At 59.1% G+C, this 16,925-nt stretch overlaps 2 protein-coding genes across 2 annotated transcripts in view; one reads left to right on the top strand and one right to left on the bottom strand.

Annotated features, from left to right (window-relative positions):
* MAPK8IP3 (mitogen-activated protein kinase 8 interacting protein 3) overlaps positions 1 to 12,359 on the top strand; it is a 64,827-nt gene extending 52,468 nt beyond the window's left edge. The window contains 10 exon segments of the mRNA XM_038762400.1: positions 621 to 743; positions 942 to 1,022; positions 1,272 to 1,339; positions 1,522 to 1,670; positions 2,277 to 2,448; positions 2,540 to 2,653; positions 3,003 to 3,041; positions 10,928 to 11,092; positions 11,172 to 11,324; positions 11,455 to 12,359. Of these exon segments, the coding sequence (XP_038618328.1) occupies positions 621 to 743; positions 942 to 1,022; positions 1,272 to 1,339; positions 1,522 to 1,670; positions 2,277 to 2,448; positions 2,540 to 2,653; positions 3,003 to 3,041; positions 10,928 to 11,092; positions 11,172 to 11,324; positions 11,455 to 11,576 (1,186 nt within the window). The 3' untranslated portion in view covers positions 11,577 to 12,359.
* A 655-nt stretch (positions 12,360 to 13,014) lies between these two features.
* NME3 (NME/NM23 nucleoside diphosphate kinase 3) lies at positions 13,015 to 15,202 on the bottom strand. Its single transcript, XM_038762850.1, has 5 exons — positions 15,131 to 15,202; positions 14,905 to 15,035; positions 14,107 to 14,208; positions 13,911 to 14,023; positions 13,015 to 13,792 (listed from the first exon to the last, which is right to left on the bottom strand). Exons 1-5 carry the CDS (start codon positions 15,174 to 15,176, stop codon positions 13,675 to 13,677), a joined length of 510 nt encoding a protein of 169 aa, XP_038618778.1. The 5' UTR covers positions 15,177 to 15,202; the 3' UTR covers positions 13,015 to 13,674.
* Positions 15,203 to 16,925: the final 1,723 nt, after the last annotated feature.

Genomic DNA, 16,925 nt, shown 5'->3' with positions numbered 1-16,925 from the left:
CCGGCACCTCCTGTCTGCTGCAGCCCCCGAGGAGGGCCTTTTGGGAAGGTCCCGCCCCGCCCTGCCTGCCTCTGCCCCGCTCCCGCAATTACCAGCGTTAAGTGGTAGCACTAAAAATAACGAGATTAGAAGCATTGTGGAGGGCTTGGGAGTCAGACGGATCTAGGTTCCCATCCCAGCTCTGCCACTTGTCTGCCGAGTGACCTCGGGCCCCTCTTTTTACCTCTCTGGGCCTCGGTTACCTCATCCGTAAAACGAGGACTAAGACCGGGAGCCCCATGTGGGACGGGGACCGTGTCCACCTGGATTAGCTTTTATCTACCCCGGTTCTCAATACGGTGCCTGGCCCACTGTCAGTCAGCGCTTACCAGATACCGTAAAAAGGAGCCCTTGCTCAGTTCCACGCACCCGACGCCGGTCCTACGGGAGGCCCCGAGTCATAAAAGGAAAGAATGGGTGTCTAATCCCCATTTTCCAGGTGAGGACGCGGAGGCCCACGGTCGCCCAACAGGCCGGCGGCCAAGCTGGGACTAGAACCCGAGGCCCGCGATTCCTGGCCCCGCGCCCTCTCGGCCCGGCGCGGCCGCCTCCCTGAGCGGCGGGCGGTGTTGTCTCCCCAGTGAGAACGGGCAGCAGCAAGGCGAGGCCGGCCCCGGACCCCCGGAGCAGGAAGCCCATGGAGACCCGGCGGGCATCGGCACCAGCGCTGCGCCCACCATGTGGCTCGGAGCCCAGAACGGCTGGTACGGGTCCTTGGGGCCCAGCGGGCGAGACCGAGGGCGGCCGGGGGCAGGGTGGGGGGGCCTCCCTTGGGTCTGCGGCAGGGGAGGGGTGGCCCGGGGGCCAGGTCATGTCGGGGCGGGGGTCTGTGGGGTCAGGGGGATGCAGCCCGGCCCATCCGAGCCCCCACCCCGACCCACCTGCCCGCCTCGCACTCCCAGGCTGTACGTTCACTCCGCCGTGGCCAACTGGAAGAGATGCCTGCACTCCATCAAGCTGAAGGACTCGGTGCTCAGCCTGGTGTAAGCGGGGGCCGCCACCGGGTGGGGGCCGGGGGACCCCTTGGGGCCGCCCCGCCCGGAGCCAGCCCAGTTGCTTGGGGGGTCGGACGGTCCGGGGACCGGGGGTGGTAGTGGCCTGGACCCCGGGGGTTCCCCGGGCCAGAGCTGGCAGGGGTGGGAGGGACGGATTCCTGGGTGGATCCGTCCCCAGGGTCCCCCTGGCAGGATGGGGCCCTGACCGTGCCCACCCCTCCCCGCTCCCCGTTGCAGGCACGTGAAGGGCCGGGTGCTGGTGGCCTTGGCGGATGGGACCCTGGCCATATTCCACAGAGGGGAAGGTGAGGCTCCGCCAGAGGCTCGCTGTGGCGGGAGGGGCGCAGCCAGGGGCGGGCAGGGGCCGCAGGGCCACCCGCCACCCCGTCCGGGGGCTCCCTCTCTGCGGGCCCTGACCTTCGCCGAACCAGGGCGGGGGGCACCGGCCGGCCCCCGGTCCGCTGACCCCGGCTCATCTGCTCCCCAGACAGGCAGTGGGACCTCAGTAATTACCACCTGATGGACCTGGGCCACCCCCACCACTCCATCCGCTGCATGGCCGTGGTCTACGACCGCGTCTGGTGCGGCTACAAGAACAAAGTCCACGTCATCCAGCCCAAGACCATGCAGATTGAGGTACCGCGGGGCAGGCGGGCGGGGGGCGATTGGGAGGGTCTGGGGTGGGGGGGCAGGAGAAGCCCAGAGACCAACGGCAGGGCCCCAGGACGGTAGAATGGTTTCTCTGGCCCCTCTTTGCCCGGGGGCCGTTCAGGGAGCCTCCCTTCCTCTCTGAGGGGGGGGCACGAACGGGGTGGGGCGGGTCTCTTCCTTCCCGTCCCCCCCAAACTGCCGTTTGGGCCGGAGGTCCGTTGGGGGTGCTGGCCTGGAAACCCCCGGGGTCCCGGCCCCAGACCGGGCTCGAGCAAGACTCCTCCTACTCGTTATGCGCCCGGCCGTCGGTCATCTCATCCCGCCGTGCCAAGTGGTGGGGGGGGCGCCCAGTCCTCTCGCTGAGTCTCTTAAGAGCTGGGTGGTTGGGGGCAGGGATTATCCCCATTTCACAGAGGAGCAAACCAAGGCCCGAGAGGTGCCGGGACTGGCCCGAGGCCGGAGTCGGGGGGCGGGGAGGGACCGGGACCCGGGTCCGCGTGCTCCGTCACCCCCCTCCCCGCCCCGGGCTGGGGGAACCGCGGGGGTCCCGCCACCGGGCGGACCCTGGGAAACCCCGGGCTCATCCCGCAGAAGTCGTTCGACGCCCACCCGCGCCGGGAGAGCCAGGTGCGCCAGCTGGCCTGGATCGGCGACGGCGTCTGGGTGTCCATCCGGCTGGACTCCACGCTGCGCCTCTACCACGCCCACACGCACCAGCACCTGCAGGACGTAGACATCGAGCCCTACGTCAGCAAGATGCTGGGTGAGGGGCCGGACCGCCGCCCCGGGGGGCTGGGGGAGGGCCCCGCCCCGCCCCCCCTGCGCTGACCCCGCTCCGCCCTCCCCCACTTCAGGCACCGGCAAACTGGGCTTCTCGTTCGTACGCATCACGGCCCTGCTGATCGCCGGCAACCGCCTCTGGGTCGGCACTGGCAACGGCGTGGTCATCTCCATCCCCCTGACCGAGAGTGAGTGCCTGCCCGGGGTGGGTCGGGTCGCCACGGTAACGGCGCGGTCGTCTCCATCTCCCTGACCCAGAGCTGATGCCTCCCGGGCTCTCCACGGGCCGGGCTGAGTTCCGCCCCCGACCCCGACCGGTCGCCGGTCACCGGCGAGGCGGAGGCTGGAGGCCCGAGCCTTCATCCTCCCTGCGGGGGGACCCCGGCCCAACGAAAGGGTAGGCGGTGGGGCGGGGAGGGGCTGATGGTTCATCTTGGGAGCTGAGGCGGCGAGAGGCTCCGCCGTGGCGGTGGCGGCGGCCTCCGCCCCCCTGGAGTGACGGGTCTTCCTCTTCTCTCCGCCTGCCGCCCGGGCCAGCCGTTGTCCTGCACCGAGGCCAGCTCCTGGGGCTCCGGGGTAAGTCCGGGGGCTCCCCCTTCCCCACTGACCCCTCCGCTTCCTGCCCGGACCCTCGGCGGCGGCTCCGTCGAGACCGAGCGGGGCGACCGGAAGCGGGCCGTGGGGAGTCGGGGGGTGGGCCCGACGGCCATGGCCCTGCCACCGTATAGACCCTCGGGGACACGGTTCTGAGCCAGAGTCGCCCATCGGGACGGAGGGAGGGAGGGAGGCAGCGGCCAGGCAGCGCGGCCCAGTGGGTAGAGCCGGGCCTGAGAGGTAGAAGGGCCTGGGGTCTCATTCCAGCTCTACCACTTCAATCGTATTTATTGAGCACTTACTGTGTGCAGAGCACTGTACTGAGCACTTGGGAAGTACAAGTCGGCAACATGTAGAGACGGCCCCTACCCAGGGACGGGCTCACAAGTCTAGAAGGGGGAGACAGACAACGAAACAAATCATGCAGACAGGTGTCAAGTCATCAGAAGCAGCGTGACTCAGTGGAAAAGAGCGCGGGCTTTGGAGTCGGAGGTCACGGGTTCAAATCCCGTCTCTGCCAGTCGTCAGCCGTGTGACTTTGGGCAAGTCACTTCACTTCTCTGGGCCTTAGTTACCTCATCTGTCAAATGGGGATGAAGACTGTGAGTCCTACATGGGGCAACCTGATCACCTTGTAACCTCCCCAGCACTTAGAACAGTGCTTTGCACAGTAAGTGCTTAATAAATGCCATTATTATTATTATTATTATTATTATTATTATTATTATTATTATCATCATCATCATCAGAATAGAAAGGAAGCTAGATGCACATCATTAACAAAATAATTGGAAAAGTATAATATATATAATATAATATAATAGTATAATATGTACAAGTAAATTAGAGTAATGACCCCAGGAAGTCTCCGTGACCCCACTCGTGTCCTCAGATGACCCTATGAACTCTAAGGCCCCCTTTGGGTCCTCAGTTGACCCCATTTTGACTTGAAATTGAGAAAAATTTCAGAAACCCATTTAATGTCCCATTTGACCTCAAATGACCCGATGAAGTCTGTGACACCACTCGTGTCCACAGATGACCCCACAAACTCTCCGTGACCCCGCTCGTGTCCTCAGGTGACCCCACTTTCACTTATTTGATGGGAAAAAATTTCAGAGAGCAGTTTAATGCCTCATTTGACCTCAAGTAACCCCACGAACTCTCCGTGACCCCGCTCGTGTCCTCAGATGACCCCACTATCACTTATTCGATTGGAAAAAATTTCAGAGAGCAGTTAAATGCCTCATTTGACCTCAAGTAACCCCACGAACTCTCTGTGACCCCTCTCATGTCCTCAGATGACCCCACAAACTCTCCATGACCCCATTTGTGTCCTCGAACGACCCCACTTTCACTTATTCGATTGGAAAAAATTTCAGAGAGCAGTTAAATGCCTCATTTGACCTCAAGTAACCCCACGAACTCTCCGTGACCCCGCTCGTGTCCTCAAATGACCCCACTTTCAGTTATTCGATTGGAAAAAATTTTAGAGAGCAGTTAAATGCCTCATTTGACCTCAAGTAACCCCATGAACTCACTGTGACCCCGCTCGTGTCCTCAGATGACCCCACTTTCACTTATTCGATTGGAAAAAATTTCAGAGAGCCTCATTTGACCTCAAGTAACCCCACGAACTCTCCGTGACCCCGCTCGTGTCCTCAGGTGACCCCACTTTCACTTATTCGATTGGAAAAAATTTCAGAGAGACTCATTTGACCTCAAGTAACCCCACGAACTCTCCGTGACCCCGCTCGTGTCCTCAGGTGACCCCACTTTAACTTATTTGATCGGAAAAAATTTCAGAGAGCAGTTAAATGCCTCATTTGACCTCAAGTAACCTCGCGAACTCTCCGTGACCCCGCTCGTGTCCTCAGATGACCCCACTTTCACTTATTCGATTGGAAAAAATTTCAGAGAGCAGTTAAATGCCTCATTTGACCTCAAGTAACCCCACGAACTCTCCGTGACCCCGCTCGTGTCCTCAGATGACCCCACTTTCAGTTATTCGATTGGAAAAAATTTCAGAGAGCCTCATTTGACCTCAAGTAACCCCACGAACTCTCCATGACCCCGCTCGTGTCCTCAGGTGACCCCACTTTAACTTATTTGATTGGAAAAAATTTCAGAGAGCAGTTAAATGCCTCATTTGACCTCAAGTAACCCCACGAACTCTCCGTGACCCCGCTCGTGTCCTCAGATGACCCCACTTTCAGTTATTCGATTGGAAAAAATTTTAGAGAGCAGTTAAATGCCTCATTTGACCTCAAGTAACCCCATGAACTCTCTGTGACCCCGCTCGTGTCCTCAGATGACCCCACTTTCACTTATTCGATGGGAAAAAATTTTAGAGAGCCTCATTTGACCTCAAGTAACCCCACGAACTCTCCGTGACCCCGCTCGTGTCCTCAGGTGATCCCACTTTAACTTATTTGATTGGAAAAAATTTCAGAGAGCAGTTAAATGCCTCATTTGACCTCAAGTAACCTCACGAACTCTCCGTGACCCCGCTCGTGTCCTCAGATGACCCCACTTTCACTTATTCGATCGGAAAAAATTTCAGAGAGCAGTTAAATGCCTCATTTGACCTCAAGTAACCTCGCGAACTCTCCGTGACCCCGCTCGTGTCCTCAGATGACCCCACTTTCACTTATTCGATTGGAAAAAATTTCAGAGAGCAGTTAAATGCCTCATTTGACCTCAAGTAACCCCACGAACTCTCCGTGACCCCGCTCGTGTCCTCAGATGACCCCACTTTCACTTATTCGATTGGAAAAAATTTCAGAGAGCCTCATTTGACCTCAAGTAACCCCACGAACTCTCCGTGACCCCGCTTGTGTCCTCGGATGACCCCACTTTCACTTATTTGATTGGAAAAAATTTCAGAGAGCAGTTAAATGCCTCATTTGACCTCAAGTAACCCCACGAACTCTCCGTGACCCCGCTCGTGTCCTCAGATGACCCCACTTTCACTTATTCGATTGGAAAAAATTTTAGAGAGCAGTTAAATGCCTCATTTGACCTCAAGTAACCCCATGAACTCTCTGTGACCCCGCTCGTGTCCTCAGATGACCCCACTTTCACTTATTCGATGGGAAAAAATTTCAGAGAGCCTCATTTGACCTCAAGTAACCCCACGAACTCTCCGTGACCCCGCTCGTGTCCTCAGGTGATCGCACTTTAACTTATTTGATTGGAAAAAATTTCAGAGAGCAGTTAAATGCCTCATTTGACCTCAAGTAACCTCACGAACTCTCCGTGACCCCACTCGTGTCCTCAGATGACCCCACTTTCACTTATTCGATTGGAAAAAATTTCAGAGAGCAGTTAAATGCCTCATTTGACCTCAAGTAACCCCACGAACTCTCCGTGACCCCGCTCGTGTCCTCAGATGACCCCACTTTCACTTATTCGATTGGGAAAAATTTCAGAGAGCAGTTAAATGCCTCATTTGACCTCAAGTAACCCCATGAACTCTCCGTGACCCCGCTCGTGTCCTCAGGTGACCCCACTTTCACTTATTCGATTGGAAAAAATTTCAGAGAGCCTCATTTGACCTCAAGTAACCCCACGAACTCTCCGTGACCCCGCTCGTGTCCTCAGGTGACCCCACTTTCACTTATTTGATTGAAGAAAATTTCAGAGAGCAGTTAAATGCCTCATTTGACCTCAAGTAACCCCACGAACTCTCCGTGACCCCGCTCGTGTCCTCAGATGACCCCACTTTCACTTATTCGATTGGAAAAAATTTTAGAGAGCAGTTAAATGCCTCATTTGACCTCAAGTAACCCCATGAACTCTCTGTGACCCCGCTCGTGTCCTCAGATGACCCCACTTTCACTTATTCGATGGGAAAAAATTTCAGAGAGCCTCATTTGACCTCAAGTAACCCCACGAACTCTCCGTGACCCCGCTCGTGTCCTCAGGTGATCGCACTTTAACTTATTTGATTGGAAAAAATTTCAGAGAGCAGTTAAATGCCTCATTTGACCTCAAGTAACCTCACGAACTCTCCGTGACCCCACTCGTGTCCTCAGATGACCCCACTTTCACTTATTCGATTGGAAAAAATTTCAGAGAGCAGTTAAATGCCTCATTTGACCTCAAGTAACCCCACGAACTCTCCGTGACCCCGCTCGTGTCCTCAGATGACCCCACTTTCACTTATTCGATTGGGAAAAATTTCAGAGAGCAGTTAAATGCCTCATTTGACCTCAAGTAACCCCATGAACTCTCCGTGACCCCGCTCGTGTCCTCAGGTGACCCCACTTTCACTTATTCGATTGGAAAAAATTTCAGAGAGCCTCATTTGACCTCAAGTAACCCCACGAACTCTCCGTGACCCCGCTCGTGTCCTCAGGTGACCCCACTTTCACTTATTTGATTGAAGAAAATTTCAGAGAGCAGTTAAATGCCTCATTTGACCTCAAGTAACCCCACGAACTCTCCGTGACCCCGCTCGTGTCCTCAGATGACCCCACTTTCACTTATTCGATTGGAAAAAATTTCAGAGAGCAGTTAAATGCCTCATTTGACCTCAAGTAACCCCACGAACTCTCCGTGACCCCGCTCGTGTCCTCGGATGACCCCACTTTCACTTATTCGATTGGAAAAAATTTCAGAGAGCAGTTAAATGCCTCATTTGACCTCAAGTAACCCCACGAACTCTCCGTGACCCCGCTCGTGTCCTCAGATGACCCCACTTTCACTTATTCGATTGGAAAAAATTTCAGAGAGCAGTTAAATGCCTCATTTGACCTCAAGTAACCCCACGAACTCTCCGTGACCCCGCTCGTGTCCTCGGATGACCCCACTTTCACTTATTCGATTGGAAAAAATTTCAGAGAGCAGTTAAATGCCTCATTTGACCTCAAGTAACCCCATGAACTCTCTGTGACCCCGCTCGTGTCCTCAGATGACCCCACTTTCACTTATTCGATTGGAAAAAATTTCAGAGAGCCTCATTTGACCTCAAGTAACCCCACGAACTCTCCGTGACCCCGCTCGTGTCCTCAGGTGACCCCACTTTAACTTATTTGATTGGAAAAAATTTTAGAGAGCAGTTAAATGCCTCATTTGACCTCAAGTAGCCCCACGAACTCTCCGTGACCCTGCTCGTGTCCTCAGATGACCCCACTTTCACTTATTTGATTGGAAAAAATTTCAGAGCGCCTCATTTGACCTCAAGTAACCCCACGAACTCTCCGTGACCCCGCTCGTGTCCTCAGGTGACCCCACTTTCACTTATTTGATTGGAAAAAATTTCAGAGAGCAGTTAAATGCCTCATTTGACCTCAAGTAACCCCACGAACTCTCCGTGACCCCGCTCGTGTCCTCAGATGACCCCACTTTCACTTATTCGATTGGAAAAAATCTCAGAGAGCAGTTAAATGCCTCATTTGACCTCAAGTAACCCCACGAACTCTCCGTGACCCCACTCGTGTCCTCAGATGACCCCACTTTCACTTATTCGATTGGAAAAAATTTCAGAGAGCCTCATTTGACCTCAAGTAACCCCACGAACTCTCCGTGACCCCGCTCGTGTCCTCAGGTGACCCCACTTTCACTTATTCGATTGGAAAAAATTTCAGAGAGCCTCATTTGACCTCAAGTAACCCCACGAACTCTCCGTGACCCCGCTCGTGTCCTCAGGTGACCCCACTTTCACTTATTTGATTGGAAAAAATTTCAGAGAGCAGTTAAATGCCTCATTTGACCTCAAGTAACCCCACGAACTCTCCGTGACCCCGCTCGTGTCCTCAGATGACCCCACTTTCACTTATTCGATTGGAAAAAATTTCAGAGAGCCTCATTTGACCTCAAGTAACCCCACGAACTCTCCGTGACCCCACTCGTGTCCTCAGATGACCCCACTTTCACTTATTCGATTGGAAAAAATTTCAGAGAGCCTCATTTGACCTCAAGTAACCCCACGAACTCTCCGTGACCCCGCTCGTGTCCTCAGGTGACCCCACTTTCACTTATTTGATTGGAAAAATTTCAGAGAGCAGTTAAATGCCTCATTTGACCTCAAGTAACCCCACGAACTCTCCGTGACCCCGCTCGTGTCCTCAGATGACCCCACTTTCACTTATTCGATTGGAAAAAATTTCAGAGAGCCTCATTTGACCTCAAGTAACCCCACGAACTCTCCGTGACCCCACTCGTGTCCTCAGATGACCCCACTTTCACTTATTCGATTGGAAAAAATTTCAGAGAGCCTCATTTGACCTCAAGTAACCCCACGAACTCTCCGTGACCCCGCTCGTGTCCTCAGGTGACCCCACTTTCACTTATTCGATTGGAAAAAATTTCAGAGAGCCTCATTTGACCTCAAGTAACCCCACGAACTCTCCGTGACCCCGCTCGTGTCCTCAGGTGACCCCACTTTCACTTATTTGATTGGAAAAAATTTCAGAGAGCAGTTAAATGCCTCATTTGACCTCAAGTAACCCCACGAACTCTCCGTGACCCCGCTCGTGTCCTCAGATGACCCCACTTTCACTTATTCGATTGGAAAAAATCTCAGAGAGCAGTTAAATGCCTCATTTGACCTCAAGTAACCCCACGAACTCTCCGTGACCCCGCTTGTGTCCTCGGATGACCCCACTTTCACTTATTTGATTGGAAAAAATTTCAGAGAGCAGTTAAATGCCTCATTTGACCTCAAGTAACCCCACGAACTCTCCGTGACCCCGCTCGTGTCCTCAGATGACCCCACTTTCACTTATTCGATTGGAAAAAATTTCAGAGAGCAGTTAAATGCCTCATTTGACCTCAAGTAACCCCATGAACTCTCCGTGACCCCGCTTGTGTCCTCGGATGACCCCACTTTCACTTATTTGATTGGAAAAAATTTCAGAGAGCAGTTAAATGCCTCATTTGACCTCAAGTAACCCCACGAACTCTCCGTGACCCCGTTCGTGTCCTCAGATGACCCCACGAACTCTCTGTGACCCCATTTGTGTCCTCGAACGACCCCACTTTCACTTATTCGATTGGAAAAATTTTCAGAGAGCAGTTAAATGCCCCGTTTCACCTCAGATGACCCCACGGACTCTCCGTGACCCCGTTCGTGTCCTCAGATGGCCTCACGAACATTCCGTGACCTCATTTGTGTCCTCGGATGACCCCACTTTCACTTTTTTTGTTGGGAAAATTTTCAGAGAGCAGTTTAATGTCCCATTTCACCTCACATGACCCCACGGACTCTCTGTGACCCCGTTCGTGTCCTCAGATGACCCTATGAACTCTCTGGGACCCCATTAGCATCCTCAGATGACCCCACATTCACTTATGAAATCGGAAACAATTTTAGAAAGCAGCTTAATGTCCCTTTTAATCATGACGATGGTAATGGCATTTATTAAGTGCTTACTATGTGCAAAGCGCTGTTCTAAGCGCTGGAGAGGTTACAAGGTGATCAGGTTGTCCCACGGGGGGGCTCACAGTCTTCACCCCCATTTTCCAGATGAGGGAACCGAGGCCCAGAGAAGTGAAGTGACTCGCCCAAAGTCACACAGCTGACAAGTGGCGGAGCTGGGATTTGAATCCCTGACCTCCGACTCCCAAGCCCGGGCTCTTTCCACCGGGCCACGCTGCTTCTCCATTTCACCTCAAACGACCCAGTGGACTCTGTGACCCCATTAGTGTCCTCAGAGGACCCCACTTCCACTTGTCCGCTGTGTGACCTCGGGGAAGTCACACTGCTTCTCTGGGCCTCGGCGAGCGCCTACCGGACACCGTCGTCGTGATAGTCGTTACCGTCGGGCGTAGGGCCGTCCAGGGGCCGGGGCTCCGGCCTCGACCCCGCCGGTGGCGGCCGGGAACCGAGCCTCCTCCTCTTCTCTCCCCTCGTCCCCCCGCAGCCAACAAGACGTCCCCCACGTCGGGCGAGGGGAGCCGGCCGGGGGGCGTCATCCACGTGTACGGGGACGACGGCAGCAGCTTCATCCCCTACTGCTCCATGGCCCAGGCCCAGCTCTGCTTCCACGGACACCGCGACGCCGTCAAGTTCTTCGTCTCTGTGCCGGGTGAGCCCTCGGTCGCGCCCCGCCGGCCCCCCTCCCGCCCACGCCCCCCCACTGCTGAACACCCCCCGGGTTCTCACAGGAAACGTCCTCGCCACCCTCAACGGGAGCGTCCTGGACAGCCCCTCGGAGACCCCCGGCTCGGCCGCCTCCGCCACCGAGACCACCGAGGGCCAGAAGCTGAAGAACGCGCTGGTGCTCAGCGGTGGCGAAGGCTACATCGACTTCCGGATCGGTGAGTGCGGCCCGGCCCCCGGCCCCCGGCCCCCCGCCTCGACCCCCGGCCAACGGGTGGATGGGTTGGCGGGCGGGCCGGCGGGCCCGGGCTCCCCGGCCGAGCCCCCTCCCTCCGCGCCCCCCGGCAGGTGACGGGGAAGACGACGAGACGGAGGAGGGCGGCGGGGACGCCGCTCAGGTGAAGCCTGTGCTCTCCAAAGCCGAGCGGAGCCACATCATCGTCTGGCAGGTGTCCTATGTCCCCGAGTGACCCCCACCCCCACCCCTCCGCCCCCTCCTCACCTTCTCCTCCCTCCCTCCTCCTCCTCCCACTGCTGCTGCCGCCGCCTGAATGCCCAGCTGGCCACATGTTGTACATACCAACCCCCTCCCTCTCTCCCTCCCACCCACTGGGGGCAGGGACCAGGCCCCCCACCCCCCCACCCCCGGGGCCATCACGGGGCAAAGGGAAGAGCCTGTCCCCGCGGCGCCGGGGGCGGGGGGCTCACAGCCCCGGCCCCAGGTACGGGCATCTGGTGCCCAGGCCATGCCCTGCACGGCACCACCCCCACCCCTCAGTGGAAATCCCCCCGCCCCTGCCAGCCCGGGGCCCTAGCCTTAAAATGCCCAACTTACCCATCAGTCCTCCCCGCTGCGGCCATCGACGTGGTTGTCTGCGGTGGGGGGCGGCCCCCTCCCCCGGGCCCTCCATCGAGCCCCCGCCTGGTCCCGGCTCTCCCGATGGGGCCGGATTCCGGCCGATCCCCAGTTTCCATCCGCCCCCAGGCTGGGGAGAGGAAGGGAAGCCTGGACCGGTCCTGGGGGGGGCCGGGGCTGGGGAGAGAGACCCGAACTCCCAGCTTCCCCCCAGCCCCGGCCCATCCATCCGTCCCGGGCTGGGGGCCGCCGAGGGGATGGGCCGCAAGCCCCCACCCCCGCTTACAGCGGAAATGGCTGGAGCAGTGGGCCCTCCTGGGCACCCCCCCAAAACCCCCCCGTACCAAGTGCCTCGGCTCAGCCTGGCTGGCTGCCTGCCGGCCTCTAGGGCAGCGAGGAGGGGGGGCGGGGGGGGGGGGGGCAGCGGCCAAGGGCCCGTGCCTGTGGGCTGCGGGGGCCGGGGGCGGTCCTGGAGGAACGAGGCCGGAAGGCAGCTAACCCAGACTCCAGGCCCGGTGGCGGCGGCCAACTCCCCGCCCCCTCCCCACTCGCCCGCCCGCCGCTCCCTATGGGCCAACCCGGCTCCCGGCCCCCGGCCCGCCCGTCCCGTGCCCCCGGAGCACCAGGCAGCGCTCCCCGGCCTCCGCCGCCCGCCCAGGTGACGGGCCCTCCCCCGCCGCTGGGCCCGGCCACTCCCCGTCCGTCTCTCCACGTCCTCCCGCCGGGCCAGCCGTCCCCGCCGCCCCCCGACTGTTTTCCCAGAAGAAGCACACGCCGCGTGGTCCCGAGCGAGCTTTCCCGTCCTCCCCGTCCCCTCACGCAGCCGGGGCCCAGACGGATCGCCTTGTCCCCCGTCACCCTGCCGCCTTCGCTCCACTGTGATGTATGTAAAGTCCCTCGTCCGTCCCGCCCCGTGCGTCCGTCCGTCTGGGCCCGGCCCCCGCCCGGTACGCTCAGAGGGCCGCAGAGGTGAGGTGTAAAGTGCCGGCTGGACGGACACACCAACCCGCCCCCAACCCCCCCCCCCCCCCGCCCCCGGCTTTGGCCCCGTGACAACCATGTACCTGTTCTGTACGCAATAAACGCGTTACCATCCTGAGTGGGTGTGGGAAGGTCAGCCTGCCTGGGCAAGGACGGAGCGGCCGGGTGGGCGCACCTGCTCCCGAGGGGACCGGCCCGTCCCCGTCCCCTCCCCTCTCCTCCCCTCCGGCCGGGGCCTCGGACGAAGCCTGGACCGCTCTGGAAAAGGTTCCGGGGTGCGGAGTGAGGCAGCCGGCCCCATTATGGGAGGAAAAGAGCGGCCCCGCCAAAACTGGTTTTCCCACAGTTTTATTATCAAAACACAGCCAAGGCCCATCCTGCTGGGCGGCGGGTGTTCCCGTTGGACCTTTCTATTGCGCTCAGGGGGCCGGATCGGTTGGCGTCACGTCCGTCCGTCCCCCCGCCCCGCCGAGACGCTCGGCTCCAGAGGGAGGGGGAGAGGGGAAGACTTGGGTCGGCCTTAGCCCGTGCTACCGGCGGCGGGTGCCGGCAGACTAAGTAGCCGGATGGGGGGACGGCGGAGACCAGACCGGACCCCCGTGACCCTCCTCCCTCCGCCAGCCTGGGCTCTAGCTTCAGCCCGATCCCAGAGAAGGAAACAACAGCGCTGGGCGGGAGGCGACCCTCCCCATCACAGGCCGGGACCGGCCGGGGGCTCGGCCCGGCCCGCGCTACTCGTACAGCCAGTGCTCCGCACTGTCCTCCCAGCACAGCAGCTCCTTCGGCCGGAACCACAGGCCGATCTCCCGGCGGGCGCTCTCCACCGAGTCGCTGCCGTGGATCAGGTTCCTGAAAGGGAACGGGCCGGCGGGGAGGTGCCTCGTTCGGCCGGCCGGCCGGTCCCCCGCCCCCCAGAGGGCCCGGGCCGCCGGCTGGAGCACCTAGCAGCCGACGAGGGGGTCCTTACCTGCCCGCTTCAATCGAGTAGTCCCCTCGGATGGTGCCGGGCGGGGATTCGGCAGGGTCGGTGGCCCCAATGAGCGCCCGGCACGAGCGGACCACGTCCGGCCCCTGCCACACCTGCGAGGGAAGGGGGGCGACCCGTCACACCCGGGGGTGGGGGGAGGGAGGGGGCGGGCGGACAGACAGAAGAGGGCACTTGCCATGGCAACGACGGGCCCCGAGCTCATGTAGTGGATGAGGCGGTGGTAGAAGGGGCGGTCCCGCAGGGCGGCGTAGTGTTCCTTCAGCAGGTCCTCGGAGGCCTGCCATCCATCAGTCACAGCCGAAGGAAAATCCTCCCCCCCCCCCCCCCGCTCCTCCTCTCCAACGCCCCCCTTCTCCTCCACCCTCTTTGCCTCTCCCGATCGATCGATCGCTCGCTCGCTCGCTCTCTGTCATCTCCGGCCTCCTCCCTGTCTAAATCCCCCGGCCCCGCAACCCTTCTTCAAACCCTCCCCCCTCCTTCTTAACTTGAAGCAGCCTGGCCTAGAGAAAGGGACCCGGGCTTGGGGGTCAGAGGTCGCGGGTTCTAATCCGGGGCTCCGCCACTTGCCAGCCGGGTGACTTTGGGCGAGTCACTTCGCTTCTCCGGGCCTCGGTACCCTCAACCGGGAAATGGGGGTGAAGACTGTGAGCTACTCGCGGAGGGGTTGGTTTGTTTATTCCCGCTGCCTCTACTTCACCCGGCCCTGTCCCGTCCCGGGGCCTGCCCTCTGCCTGCCCCCAGTTAGGGGGTGTGTGTGGGGGGGGGTCCCTCCAGGGTCGGCTCCGGGTCAACGGGGCCTAGCGGGCGGAGCCCGGCCGTCTGCGAAATGAGGATGGAGGCCGGGAGCCCCTAGGTCTGCCCCGGGGGAACCGCCGGCGGAGACCCCCTGACCACCACCACCACGAGGAGGAGGAGGAGGAGGCCCACCCACGCCCCGTCCGGCCGCCTCCCCCGGGCCGCCCCCCGGCCTGACCTGCACCAGCTTGAGTCCGACGAGCCTGAAGCCTTTGTTCTCGAAGCGCCGGAGGATGTCCCCGACCAGGCGGCGCTGGAAGCCGTCCGGCTTGATGGCCAGGAACGTGCGCTCCTTCGGCCCGCTCCCGCCTGCACACACACACCGGACCCCCAAGGGTCGGGGGTCAAGGGTCAAGCCCTCTCCCCCCCGCCCAGAGAGCAGGGGTCAGGGGTCGGTGACTGACCGGCGGGGAAGATGTTGGCAAAGATGGTGAGGACGAGGCAGATCATGGCGAGGGGGGGGAGGAGGAGGAGGAGGAGGGAGGGAGCACGGGGAGGGGAGGGAGAGCACGGGGAGGGGCTGGGCCTCGACGCCAAGCACGTAGGGGGCGTGTCCCCAGTGTCGTGCGCATGGTGGGCGTGGCCTATTCGGCGCATGCGCGCGGAGATGCGGTCCCGGCGTCGCGCGCAGGCTCAAGCGCCCACAAGGGGGCGCGGCTGGTCCCGAGCACTTCGCGCAGCGCGCGCGCGTCCCCGCCCACCGCCTTTACTGGTCGCCCGCTGGGGGGGGGGGGCGAGCTGCGTTTTAGACGCCCCCCCGAAGCAACTGCCGAGCGAAGGGCCCGGCCCGAGGCTACACGATAGACGAGCGGCGGAGTCCAGACTGGAACCCGGGACCTTTCCCTTAGGCCGCACTGCTTCGCCCGACGACGCTCCCGAACTCTTCCAAACGGTCAGCTCCGGCAGGTGGGCGCTCAATAATACTACTACTAATAATAATGGCATTTATTAGGCGCTTACTATGTGCAAAGCACTGTTCTAAGCGCTGGGGAGGTTACAAGGTGATCAGGTTGTCCCACGGGGGGCTCACAGTATTAATCCCCATTTTACAGATGAGGTAACTGAGGCCCAGAATAGTGAAGTGACTTACCCAATGTCACCCAGCTGACGTGGAGGAGTCGGGATTCGAACCCATGTCCTCTGACTTCAAAGCCCGGGCTCTTTCCACCGAGCCACGCTGCTTCTCAATAAATCCCCTTAGTGGATGGGGAGGTCGAGGGTGGCCCCGTCCGTCGGCCCCCACCGTCGCCAAGTTTCCCTCCGTAGACGGAGTTGAAGCAGCGGGGCTCTGGAGCCAGAAGTCGAGGGTTCAAATCCCAGCCCTCCGCTTGTCAGCTGTGTGACTTTGGACCAGTCACCTCGTTTCTCTGGGCCTCAGTTCCCTCATCTGGAAAATGGGGATGAAGATGGTGAGCCCCGTGTGGGACCTGATCACCCTGTATCTGTTCCAGTGCTTAGAACAGTGCTTGGCACATAGTAAGCGCTTAATACCGCCATCATGATTCAATTAGTCACCTATTGGGGGTGAATGTATTCCCCATAATGTTCAATATGAACTATGGGGGGGGTGTAATATGTTCTATTCCCCAATAATGGGAATAGAACATATTCCCATTGGACTCTCCCAAGTGCTTAGTACAGTGCTCTGCACTTAGTAAGCGCTCAGTAAATACGACTGGCCGACTGCATCCTGATACCGTCGCCAAACGCCGCTCCTTTCTCCCACTCTATTTTTTTACGGTGTTCGTTCAACACTTACCGTGTGCCAAACACTGTCCTAAGCGCCGGGACAGAGACAAGCTACTCAGGTTGGACACAGTCCCCGTCCCACCCAAGGCTCACAGTCTGAATCTTCATTTTCCAGATGAGGGAACCGAGGCCCAGAGAAGTGAAGCGACTTGCCCAAGGTCGCCCAGCAAACGGCCGAAAGAGCGGCGATTAGAACCCGGCTCTTCCGACGCCCGGGCCCAGGCTCTATCTACTAGGCCGTGCTGCTTCTCAAATAACTCCTCACCTGTCTTCTCCATTAATCAGTCAGGGTTTTCTGAGCGCCTACTGCAGCGTGGCTCAGTGGAAAGAGCCCGGGCTTTGGAGTCAGAGGTCATGGGTTCGAATCCCGGCTCCGCCAATTGTCAGCTGTGTGATAATTTGGGCGAGTCACTTCACTTCTCTTTGCCTCAGTTTCCTCATCTGTAAAAT

This window comes from Tachyglossus aculeatus, chromosome 21 (genome assembly GCF_015852505.1).
Source record: "Tachyglossus aculeatus isolate mTacAcu1 chromosome 21, mTacAcu1.pri, whole genome shotgun sequence".
Classification (NCBI taxonomy): domain Eukaryota; kingdom Metazoa; phylum Chordata; class Mammalia; order Monotremata; family Tachyglossidae; genus Tachyglossus; species Tachyglossus aculeatus.
The sequence above is the reverse complement of the archived record's forward strand: the minus strand, read 5'-3'. Positions and strand labels throughout refer to the sequence as shown.

Excerpts from the sequence above, each read along its gene's own strand:
- NME3 (XM_038762850.1), bottom strand. The coding sequence starts at position 15,176 with ATGATCTGCCTCGTCCTCACCATCTTTGCCAACATCTTCCCCGCCG. Across the intron at positions 15,036-15,130 it reads TGCCAACATCTTCCCCGCCG|GCGGGAGCGGGCCGAAGGAG; the intron begins GTCAGTCACCGA and ends GTGTGTGTGCAG. Across the intron at positions 13,793-13,910 it reads TACTCGATTGAAGCGGGCAG|GAACCTGATCCACGGCAGCG; the intron begins GTAAGGACCCCC and ends GTTCCCTTTCAG.